The sequence below is a fragment of the Oncorhynchus mykiss genome, chromosome 11, assembly GCF_013265735.2.
Source record: "Oncorhynchus mykiss isolate Arlee chromosome 11, USDA_OmykA_1.1, whole genome shotgun sequence".
Taxonomy (NCBI): Eukaryota; Metazoa; Chordata; class Actinopteri; order Salmoniformes; family Salmonidae; genus Oncorhynchus; species Oncorhynchus mykiss.
The window spans coordinates 77,547,429-77,560,382 of record NC_048575.1 but is presented as its reverse complement, the minus strand read 5'-3'; the positions used below and the strand labels follow the sequence as shown (position 1 = coordinate 77,560,382).

Sequence of the window (12,954 nt, the reverse complement as noted above, 5' to 3'; positions counted from 1 at the left end):
CTACTGGCATCCTGTCCAGGGGGTGTATGTGTAGGCTACTGGCGTCCTGTCCAGGGGGTGTACGTGTAGGCTACTGGCGTCCTGTCCAGGGGGTGTACGTGTAGGCTACTGGCGTCCTGTCCAGGGGGTGTACGTGTAGGCTACTGGCGTCCTGTCCAGGGGGTGTGCTTGAACATCAAGCTGCCTCAGTCACATTACAGAGACAGGAGATGGGCTCCTGCCTCTATGGGCTGGTCTGGCTCAGACAAGACTTACTTTTCCAAGGCTTAATTTACTTACTTTGAGAGGATATGTGCTTTGGCCTGTGATAACCCCGTAATCACCCTCAATATAGTATTGTTGCTTGGCCTCTGTTGTCACCTACCTGTTGGAGGAAAGCCTTTTCTCACAGTCGTACCCTAACCTACCTGTCATTATGTAATGAGACCATCTCTGTTAACCCGGGCTTCATCCCAGCTTCCATTTGGGACACGACAAAGATTTCAGTTCAAATCCCTGTTTGCCACGTAGTATAGGGCGTTGCCGTCTCATAGCCAGCACCCTGGAGACTCATTGGCTGAGACGATGCTTGAGAACTGACCATATGTATGTTGCAGGTGGGGTTTGTACCAGGTGGCCTATCCTCCAACAACACGAGGATACTTTTTCCATGTTAAGTCAAGGGGCTAGCTCTCTCCAGTATCCAGAAGTAGCGGTATCGCTGGATGCAGAGAAAGCTTTTGACAGAATGGAATTGGCCTCATGTGTTTTATACTCTCTCTAAATTGAGCCTGCTATTATGCAGTGGATCAGGGCACTCTATCATGAACCTATTGCTTCACTTGAAACGAATGGCAGACTGTAACATCTGTCACTTTTAGCTTCTCCGTTCTACAAGGCAGGGCTGCCGGGCCTCACCATGTATGGTCATTTTGCCACTAGATCCCCTTGACTGTATCACTTGGAGTGGTCATGACTTCAAAACCAGCCTATAGGGTGATGATATCTTACTAACACTGAGTGGTCATGACTTCAAAACCAGCCTATAGGGTGATGATATCTTACTAACACTGAGTGGTCATGACTTCAAAACCAGCCTATACGGTGATGATATCTTACTAACACTGAGTGGTCATGACTTCAAAACCAGCCTATACGGTGATGATATCTTACTAACACTGAGTGGTCATGACTTCAAAACCAGCCTATACGGTGATGATATCTTACTAACACTGAGTGGTCATGACTTCAAAACCAGCCTATACGGTGATGATATCTTACTAACACTGAGTGGTCATGACTTCAAAACCAGCCTATACGGTGATGATATCTTACTAACACTGAGTGGTCATGACTTCAAAACCAGCCTATACGGTGATGATATCTTACTAACACTGAGTGGTCATGACTTCAAAACCAGCCTATACGGTGATGATATCTTACTAACACTGAGTGGTCATGACTTCAAAACCAGCCTATACAGTGATGATATCTTACTAACACTGAGTGGTCATGACTTCAAAACCAGCCTATAGGGTGATGATATCTTACTAACACTGAGTGGTCATGACTTCAAAACCAGCCTATACGGTGATGATATCTTACTAACACTGAGCGGTCATGACTTCAAAACCAGCCTATAGGGTGATGATATCTTACTAACACTGAGCGGTCATGACTTCAAAACCAGCCTATAGGGTGATGATATCTTACTAACACTGAGTGGTCATAACTTCAAAACCAGCCTATACAGTGATGATATCTTACTAACACTGAGCGGTCATGACTTCAAAACCAGCCTATACAGTGATGATATCTTACTAACACTGAGTGGTCATAACTTCAAAACCAACCTATAGGGTGATGATATCTTACTAACACTGAGTGGTCATGACTTCAAAACCAGCCTATACGGTGATGATATCTTACTAACACTGAGCGGTCATGACTTCAAAATGACTTCCTAAAGCCTACAGTACACCCTACCCTGGAGTCCTCTTATCTAAAACAGCATTTACTACTGATAGTCCTATATACAGCTAGAGTAGAGGCCTCTTGTTATCTACGCAACGTCTGTTCCCATATCTCTTAGTCCTCTTATCTATATCTACCACAATGTCCCATGTCTGACCCCATCAGCTTTCTCGTTCTCCTCAGACCTGAGCTGAAACCTAGACCACTCCTTTCATCTAGAACAATGTCTATTACTGTAGTCAACACCCTCAACTAGACACCTCCTTTTAAGGAACCCATCCTCCACTACAACCACAGTGTAGGTCAGAGGTCTTCAACCTTTTCTAGCATGAGAGCTACTTTTAAAAAAATCAAATTTTCCATTTGTCTAACTTTCAAATAAGCACATTGTTCTCTTTCTTCTCTCCCCTGCAACTCTTCTCCATGTCCTTAGTGAGAACACGTTCTCAACTGGTCTACCTGGTTAAATAAAGGTGTTCTCAACTGGTCTACCTGGTTAAATAAAGGTGTTCTCAACTGGTCTACCTGGTTAAATAAAGGTGAAATAAAAATAAATAAATAAGTAAAAAGTGTACAAGAGAAAGTAGTGCACTATGTTTTCTGTCAATATACCTGGTAAAATAATGGTTAATAAACAACTCTAAGGCGAACCCTATAAATCTGTAATTTCATACCCATATTCTATCTTATATTTTCGAGCTGTCGATTAAATTTGATGTCCATGTCACAGCCTCATTTTTATTTGATTTAACTAGGCAAGCCAGTTAAGAACAAATTCTTATTTACAATGATGGCCTACCCTGGCCAAATCCTAACCCGGATGACACTGGGCCAATTGTGCACCGCTCTATGGGACTCACAATCACGGCCGGTTGTGATACAGCATGGAATCGAACCAGGATCTGTAGCGATGCCTCTAGCACTGAGATGCAGTGCCTTAGACAGCTGCCCCCCTCATTACTCCTAATTCACATCAGAAAACAATTTTATTTAGGTCTGAAACAAAACTTGAATTATCTTGTGTAATTCCCCTTTAGTTGTGCATCTGGCCCTTTAATTGCACATATGGCCCTTTAGTTGTGCATCTGGCCCTTTAATTGTGCATCTAGCGAGTGAATGTCTAGCAATTCTTCTGTACTACTGATGCTCCCTTCACCAGTAGTGGTGCGTGGGTAAAACCACTGGGAAAAAGCCATATTACAACCTATGTGTTGTGATTATTGCATTATTTGCGCTATAACCTGTTCGTTCATATGCCTTGCGACAGTGATATACAGGCTTAAAGGCCGAGACAATAAGAAGACTCAGTGGCAGAATAAATTCAACCACACCTTTGTTTCACAAAACCGGAGAGAAACCGCTGTCCTGTGAAGTGGACTTTGCAGGAATTTATGGTTGGATCAGAATTTCCATTATAATCATTGGCCAGTACGGAGAATTAAGTAAAACCACAAGTTTAGCGCAACGCTGATTGGCTATTTTGCTCGTTGGCTTCTCTTGCATTCAATGCTACATGGCGGCAACAATGTTATACTTTTTATTTTATTTCACCTTTATTTAACCAGGTAGGCAAGTTGAGAACAAGTTCTCTTTATGACCAGACAGCATCAGATAGATTACCTACACATACGGAGACAGAGGGGGGATGTTTCACACGCTGGGATGTTTTCGTTGGTGACATTCCTCTTGCCTCTTGCAAATTGAAGGAAAATTATGAGAACACAGAGAGATGAAATAAAAATGATTTGCTACTAATTTGATTTGCTAATGAATACATGCTACTGCCTTTCACAGAAAAGTTAGCAAATAACAAATAATAGATACAAATGATATACTTACTCATGATAGACTTCAGTCTTCATAAAACAATTAATTTTTACCATATTTTTGTTGTTGTTGAAATAACAGCTAGCCTACAATTTGACAACGAGGTGTTTATCATCTTTAGCGTGGCAGAATTCTCATCATTATTACTCACCTGTTAGTCCCAGACTCCCAGTAACCAACCAGTAACCTCTCTCTTAAAGCTCATTGGAGGAGAGGATCCAATGTCCCTCCCATGGACCTTCTCCTCCAATGATCTTTAAGAGGAATTGAGGAAACAAGGAGGGAGGAAGCAAGGATTTGGGCGCTAGTAATGTTTTCATAACCAGCCAGCCCAATGGCTCCATAAAGGGGAGGTTTCATCCCAAATGGAACCCTATTCCCTATATAGTGCACTACTTTTGACTAGGGCCCATAGAGTGGGTAGCGCACTACACAGGGAATAGGGAGTCATTTGGAAGGGACAAGGAACTAATATCTCAAATCAAATCAAATGTATTTATAAAGCCCTTCTTACATCAGCTGATATATCAAGGTGCTGTACAGAAAACCAGCCTATAAAACCCCAAACAGCAAGCAATGCAGGTGTAGAAGCACGGTGGCTAGGAAAAACTCACTAGAAAGGCCAGAACCTAGGAAGAAACCTAGAGAGGAACCAGGCTATGAGGGGTGGCCAGTCCTCTGCTGGCTGTGCCGGGTGGAGATTATAACAGAACATGGCCAAGATGTTCAAATGTTCATAGATGACCAGCAGGGTCAAATAATAATAATCACAGTAGTTGTCGAGGGTGCAACAGGTCAGCACCTCAGGAGTAAATGTCAGTTGGCTTTTCATAGCCGATCATTCAGAGTATCTCAGAGTATCTCTGGGACAGGTAGCACGTCCGGTGAACAGGTCAGGGTTCCATAGCCGCAGGCAGAACAGTTGAAACTGGAGCAGCAGCACGACCAGGTGGACTGGGGACAGCAAGGAATCATCAGGCCAGGTAGTCCGGAGGCATGGTCCTAGGGCTCAGGTCCTCCGAGAGAAGAGAGAGAGAAAGAAAGAATTAGAGAGAGCATACTTAAATTCACACAGGACACCGGATAAGACAGGAGAAACACTCCAGATATAACAGACTGACCCTAGCCCCCCGACACATAAACTACTGCAGCATAAATACTGGAGGCTGAGACAGGAGGAGTCGGGAGACACTGTGGCCCCATCCGACGATGCCCCCGGACAGGGCCAAACAGGCAGGATATAACCCCACCCACTTTGCCAACGCACAGCCCCCACACCACCAGAGGGATATCTTCAACCACCAACTTACCATCCTGAGACAAGGCCGAGTATAGCCCACAAAGATCTCCGCCACGGCACAACCCAAAGGAAGGGGGGAGGGTTGTGCTGAGTTACTTATCATCTGTCATGATGATGTATTCCCACGGCAACACGTTTTTCCACACCCGTGTTTGTTCAAGCTGGGCTGAAATGTGATTGGTACACCTCATTCCAACATTGTTTAATTTAAAACATGTTTCTTTACAGCACAATAAGAATCCAGTTTAGCTATCTGTACATCTGGTCGGGTATACCAAAAATAGCTGAATACTACTTTCTTACTTAAAACCTCTTGGGGATAGTGAGACGCTTGCGTCTCAAGTGGCCTTAGCCTCGGGAAATGCATAGCGCCGAATTCAAATAAAACGCGATGAAACTCAAACTTTCATTAAATCACACATGCAGGGTACTCAATTAAAGCTACACTCGTTGTGAATCCAGCCAACATGTCAGATTTTAAAAATGCTTTTCGGTGAAAGCATGAGATCTGATAGCATGCACCGCCCTGAACCAGTTGAACCAGTTGTAAACAAAAGAACTAGCGTTAGCAGGCGCTACACAAAACGCTGAAATAAAATATAAAACATGCATTACCTTTGACGAGCTTCTTTGTTGGCACTCCAGTATGTCCCAGAAACATCACAATTGGTCCTTTTTTTCGATTAATTCCGTCCATGTATACCCAAAATGTCCATTTATAAAGCCGGAAAAGAACAGCTTTCCAAAACACAACGTCACTACAAAACATTTCAAAAGTTGCCTATAAACTTTGCCAAAATATTTCAAACTACTTTTGTAATACAACTTTAGGTATTTTTAAACGTTAATAATCGATCAAATTGTAGACGGGGGAATCTGTATTCGATAGAGCAAGTAAACAAAACATGCCCCTTTTTCCCTCTTGCGTAACTCTCAACAGTGTAACGTTGTTCCAGGATGTGCCTCTTCTTTGTTTCACCAATGATTAACTTCAACCCAATTCCAAAGACTGGTGACATCCTGTGGAAGTCGTAGGAACTGTAAAATGGTCGCTATCTAATTTCCCTTGGCAAAGACAACTGAGGGAACGGTCAGAGGAGAAAAATATATATATTTCTGAACAGTTTTTCTTCTGGGTTTTGCCTGATACATAAGTTATGTTATAGTCACAGACATGATTGAACCAGTTTTAGAAACTTCAGAGTGTTTTCTATCCACAACTACTAATCATATGCATATAACATATTCCTGGCATGATTAGCAGGAAGTTGAAATTGTGCACGCTATTTATCCAAAAGTCGAAATGCTGCCCCCTATCCTTAAAAGGTTTTAATCACAATCCCCAAAAACAACAACAGTCGTTGCAGGGGAAAGGCTATGTTATTTAATTGTTTTACATTTTTATCTGTTGTGAAAGAGAACCAATGTTGAATCAGTGTCATGCCCTGACCTTAGAGATCATTTTTATGTCTCTATTTTGGTTTGGTCAGGGCGTGAGTTGGGGTGGGCATTCTATGTCTTGTGTTTCTATGATTTTCTATTTCTATGTTTTGGTAGGGTGTGGTTCTCAATCAGGGACAGCTGTCTATCGTTGTCTCTGATTGGGAACCATACTTAGGTAGCTTTTTTACCCCACCGTTCTTTGTGGGAAGTAGTCTTTGTTTGTTGGCACTATTGCCTTCAGCGTCACGGTTTATTGTTGGCGTCATTCTTAAATAAAGTCAAATGTACGCTCACCACGCTGCACCTTGGTCCTCTCTTTTCAACAGCCGTGATAATCAGGAAGATGCTGCTAACACTATGACCATATACAAACACATTTGGCTTAAAAGGTTTTCTTAATTTCTCTCTCTAGGAATTCCATTTTCTCTAACAGAGGTTCAATTACCTTGTTGGTATCATAATTCCACAGTTTTATTGACAATTTGTGGCCAAAGACCGGTCTCCAAACTAAACATGGGAGGAGACTATGATTGAAAAGATGTAAGCCTCATTGTCAAAACACAGTAAGTGACAGAGGTTAACACATTCAATGCTGCATAAGGTAAACAGACACAGTACTTGTAAAAGATGTAACTATAGTGGGACAACCAGATCTGGGTCATATAACTGAGTCAAACTTCAAATACACAAGGTGGGAGACATCAGTGTAGACACTAATTACAATACACTAACTGTAAGGTGGAGGTGGAGTTTTGTACTGCTCAATGTTCTAGAATCTATTCTCTTATGATGAGTCTGAGGATGAGGTCAGGGGGAGGACGGTTTTTCAGCTCAGTTTGAGGAGAACGAGAAATCCATGTCAGAGGAGAGGGGTTAGATGGGGGCCGGATGTTGTTGTTGGTGAGAGCAGGCGTCCGTCTAGTTGAGGATGTAGGAATCAGGGATGTTTATAAAACCCTAGAATACTTTAATGGAGTGCTGTTTTGAAGTCACTGCGCAGCCATTCAACTCCTTGACCATTCAACACCTATACCATTCAACTTCTATACCATTCAACTCCTACACCATTCAACTCCTTGACCATTCAACACCTATACCATTCAACTCCTATACCATTCAACTCCTACACCATTCAACTCCTTGACCATTCAACTCCTTGACCATTCAACTCCTATACCATTCAACTCCTACACCATTCAACTCCTTGACCATTCAACTCCTTGACCATTCAACTCCTATACCATTCAACTCCTACACCATTCAACTCCTACACCATTCAACTCCTACACCATTCAACTCCTTGACCATTCAACTCCTTGACCATTCAACTCCTTGACCATTCAACTCCTACACCATTCAACTCCTACACCATTGTAAAAACGATTTTAGAGGCTATAGAAATGCATGTATTATTGTCAACATTTGTTTTTGCCAAGTATATTCTATCATAGTTGCCTTAATGCATACTTTTAAACATACACATTTAAATAAAAAACTGTTATAATAAAACATTCTTTAAAGTATACTTTTTAGAGAGTACTAATGTTACTGTCCCCGCTACAACAACGAAAAACTTAAATACAAGTAATTTTGTCCGTGACATCCTGTGGAGGACTGCTCTTTATGAGGAGAACCAATATGGCGGCTGCTGGCTTCAAAGTGTCTCGTTGGCCAATACATAGCATCAGTATCAAGGGTTTATAAACATCATATGTAGGAATAGTAGAGGCCGGGTTCAATCAAATCAAATTTATTCATGAAGCCCTTCTTACATCAGCTGATGTCACAAAGTGATGTACAGAAACCCAGCCTAAAACCCCAAACAGCAAGCAATGCAGGTGTAGAAGTACGGTGGCTAGGAAAAACTCCCTAGAAAGGCCAGAACCTAGGAAGAAACCTAGAGAGGACAAGAGGAGCCTAGTATTCAGTTCAGGAGAATGAGAAAGACATGTAACAGATGAGGGGTCAGACAATGGAGGAGGAGGTCTTGCTACTCTAGCTGAGCATTGTGGGCTTACAGTAGTTGATGGAGGGGCTCTACTCTAGGCTAGGGGCTCCAGGGTGTAGGACTAGTACAGTGTCTACTGTTGAGGCTCTAGGGTGTAGGAGTAGTTCAGGATCTACTGTAGAGGCTCGAGGGTGTAGGAGTAGTTCAGGATCCCACCCTTCTTGAGGAAACATTGATGTTTCCAAGTTCCGATCTTGATGGAGCGCTCGCAGGTCCCCAGCAGGTCGTTGGAGTTGATGTCGCTGTCGTACACCTCCAACCTCAAGATGTTGTTCTCATGGGCGTTGAGGAAGCTGAACTCCTCGTTCCAGCTGGGGTCATGGTTGTTGTTCTTCACCTCTGTCCTCCCGAGAAAGCCGTAAGCTCTGAACACCTGGATAATAATGAGAATGATTATGATCATAGAGTTAGATAGAGGAAACATCATGGATATAACCCGTTCGCCTATGAGGATACATTAATGTATGCTAGCATAGCACAATGACTGGAAGTCTACAGGTAAGCTAGCATACCTAGCTAGCATTAACTCGAAAAACTACCTGTAACTTCCTTCATACGGCACGCAGAGGCATAAATCTGGTATCGACGAGTTCATCTGAATCTGGGTAAAGAATCTGGGTAAAGAATCTCCAGAATCTCGCGGTATCCCTTTAAAGTAGTCAACTGAGTGGGTATGGTCGTCACTAGTTACCACAGCCACAAAGTCATAAACCCCGCCTATTTCTATAATTTATCTTTGTAAAATTGGATTTTAAACCCAACCCCAACGCTAACATTAACGTTAACCAGACTGCTAACCTTATGCCTAACCCTGACCTTAAATTAATGCATACATTTTTTGTGTGGCTGTGGTATGTAGTGGAAACCAGTGCGTTGGGAGGGATCAGCGAAGGAGAGCAGATCAGGAGAGCAGATGATCAGCAGAGAGCAGATCAGGAGAGCATTGTCTCTTTCTTCAAATTGGGTTAACTATGGATTGAATGAAATTAATGACAAGATTTGGTTCAGGACTCCAGCCCCGCAGGTGGCGGTAAATTACCAATATAAGCTTTGTGAAAATTGACTTAAAAATGGAGATGGCATTAATGGCGCTGCCCATGCTCAGATACAAAGACGAGTCCTCTAACTAACTCTATGAATTCTGATATTAATGCTGAAAATTATCCTAATAATTTTTAACCTTTATTTAACTAGGCAAGTCAGCTAAGAACAAATCCTTATTTGTCACAGCCGTCAAAGGAAGTTGACCAAAGCGCAGAGTGGTGAGCGTACATATTCCTTTTATTTAGGATGACGCCGACAAAAAACAATAAACAATACAAAACAACCGTGAAGCTTAAACCTCTTGAAGCTAGGGGCCAGAATTTTTATGTTTGGAAAAAATAATGTTCCCAATGTAAGCTGCCTATTTCTCAGGCCCAGATGCTAGAATACGCATATAATTGACAGATTAGGATAGAAAACACTCTAAAGTTTCCAAAACTGTCAAAATATTGTCTGTGAGTATAACAGAACTGATTTTGCAGGCGAAAACCTGAGGAAATCCAACCCAGAAGTGCCTCTTATTTTGAAAAACTCCTGTTCCATAGCCTGCCTTTCCTCCATTTAAAGGGATATCAACCAGATTCCTTTTGCAAATGCTTCCATAGGGTGTGACCAGTCTTTAGACATAGTTTCAATGTATTATTCTGAAAAATGAGCAAGATTTATCAAAACGCGTCACTGGATTGCTGAATGTCCTTCGATTAGTTCATGCACGCGAAAGTTGTAGCTCCACATTTTCTTTATCTCTTTTATTGAATAGTTTACCATCCGGTTGAAATATTATTGATTATTTATGTTAAAAACAACCTGAGGATTGGTTATAAAAAACGTTTGACATGTTTCTACAAACTTTACAGATACTATTTGGAATTTTCGTCTGCCCTTCATGATCGCTCAAGCCTGTTGATTTCTGAACATACCAAATTGAGGTTTTTGGATATAAAAATAATATTTATCGAACAAAAGGAACATTTATTGTGTAACTGGGAGTCTCGTGAGTGCAAACATCTGAAGATCATCAAAGGTAACCAATTAATTTGATTGCTTTTCTGACTTTCGTGACCAATCTACATTGCTGCTAGCTGTTCGTAATGTTTTGTCTAGTGATCGATAAACTCACAAACGCTTGGATTGCTTTTGCTGTAAAGCATATTTTCAAAATCTGACACGATAGGTGGATTAACAACAACCTAAACTGTGTTTTGGTATATTTCACTTGTGATTTCATGAAAATTAATATTTTTTGTCATTTTTTAAAAAATGTGGCACTCTGCAATTCAGAGGTTGTTTACGAAAATGATCCCGTTAAAGGGATACGTGCGCCAAGAGTTAAGGGCTATTTGCCACAAACAAAGTTAACTTCCCACACTGAAAGGGGGGAAAAGGGCTACCTAAGTATGGTTCCCAATCAGAGACAACGATAGACAGCTGTCCCTGATTGAGATCCATACCCGGCCAAAACATAGAAATACAAAATCATAGAAAACAAAAACATAGAATGCCCACCTCAAATCACACCCTGACCAAACCAAATAGAGACATAAAAAGGCTCTCTAAGGTCAGGGCGTGACATTATTTACAAAGACAAACCCTCCTCTGACCCGGACGACGCTGGGCCAATAGTACGCCGCCCTATGAGACTCCCGATCACGGCCGGCTGTGATACAGCCCGGGATCGAATAATCCTAACATCACACATCAGCTGTCATGGTGGACAGGTGACTCAGATGAGGAGAGATTTACCTCGACGTAGGCATCAGGGGTCCCTAGCAGGCTGCTGTGCAGGTCAGTGGCATGGAGGTTGAACACCTTGAGGACTTTAGGTTCCTCTGCAGCATAGATCTGGACCACAGTCAGAACACACACCACCAGCAGGCACCATGGGAGAGAGGAGGAGGACATGTCTCTCAGTCAGATAGGGCTTGATCCGTGGAGAGAAGACAACTAGAGAGAGAGGGGGGATAGGGAGATGAAAGGAGAAAATATAAGCACATCACCTGTTTCTCTAAGAGCATGTCACAGAGCAAGAAGAACAAGAAAAGAGAGACATTAAAATACATAAATAATTAGAAGATAGAACGAACAGGATATATCAGGACAATACCCACTGGTCACAGTTCAAAGTCTACTTCTGATTTACATTTGGTTGTCGTTGGATTTAGGTTACATTGATTACTTTTTGCAAATTCAGAATTCCACGTTGATTCAAAGTCATCACAGATTTTTTGTATTTTTGTGGAAACAATGTTGATTCAACCAGTTTTTGCCCAGTGAGTTCTTTACATAATGTCCATTTTCAAATCGAATACATTATAAAGTAAACTCTCATTACGTGACTCCTAAAAGGTCATAATACCTGTGTTCTGTAGAGTCTGGAGACGAGTCTGTCTGCCTCAGGGGGAAACAACCACTTATGGTTTTTCCTATGCCCTCTCACTGTTTATAAAGACCTCACCTGTGCATCCACAATATACCCTCAACATACTCAAACAGATTCTTTGTCCCAAATGACACCCTATTCCCTACATAGTGCTCTACTATTGACCAGAGCCCTATAGATCCTGGTCAAAAGTAGTGCACTATCTAGGCCAGTGTGTCATTTGGGACACAGAGGGCCAAAGGAGACAGGTGGCCTGTTCTCAGTGATCCCTCAACCAATGAGATAGCACTCTGTTGTTAAACAACAGCAACACCTACAAGTATTATTAACCTCTCTGATGCTGATGAATGAAGGCCAGGCTTTTGAATCAACACTTTGTGGGCTAGTTTCCTGGACACAAATTCAACTTGGTCCTGGACGACAAAGAAAAGCCCTTTCAACAGGGATTCTACATTAAGTGTGCTTTTTAAGTTCAGCATTAGGCTTAATCTGGGTATGGGAAATCAGATCTCAATGCTCATAAAGAGAAATCCATGAAAATTCAAATTCATAATCACTGACATATTAAGATAAAAAGTAAACACTTTACGTGATGAAATAAATATCCAGACTGAGACCATAATGCTGAGATGTAGGTTCCTTTATTGATGCTATTGTCATATCAGATGAGTGATCCCAATATTCAGTAGGGACAAGGTCACAGGGAGCATTTGGCATATGCTCAGTTATTGGGGTTAGTTCATTAACAAATGCACTTAAATATGATAATCAGACATTGTGATAGGGGTGAGTACATAGCATGTACGTCTCTTAGGTCAAGAGGGTGTTTGGAATGAGCGTGGGGTCAGAGGTCAAAGGTCAGCGTTGTGTAACGGTTGAGGTCCTGCTGGTCAGGGGCATAAAACAGAGTTTCATAACATTCAGTCCTGAAGACTGGGGAGTTAAAACCAATCACATTTAATAAAGCACATTGCATGCATGTCGTTGTATATGCGGTCT

The 12,954-nt window shown here is 41.9% G+C and overlaps 1 protein-coding gene across 1 annotated transcript; it reads right to left on the bottom strand.

Annotated features, from left to right (window-relative positions):
* Window positions 1-8,464: 8,464 nt before the first annotated feature.
* Window positions 8,465-12,068, bottom strand: LOC110535121 (cytosolic phospholipase A2 delta-like). The gene is made up of 3 exons (XM_021619983.2): window positions 11,932-12,068; window positions 11,319-11,519; window positions 8,465-8,904 (listed from the first exon to the last, which is right to left on the bottom strand). Exons 2-3 carry the CDS (start codon window positions 11,475-11,477, stop codon window positions 8,644-8,646), a joined length of 420 nt encoding a protein of 139 aa, XP_021475658.2. The 5' UTR covers window positions 11,478-11,519; window positions 11,932-12,068; the 3' UTR covers window positions 8,465-8,643.
* Between the last annotated feature and the right edge of the window lie 886 nt (window positions 12,069-12,954).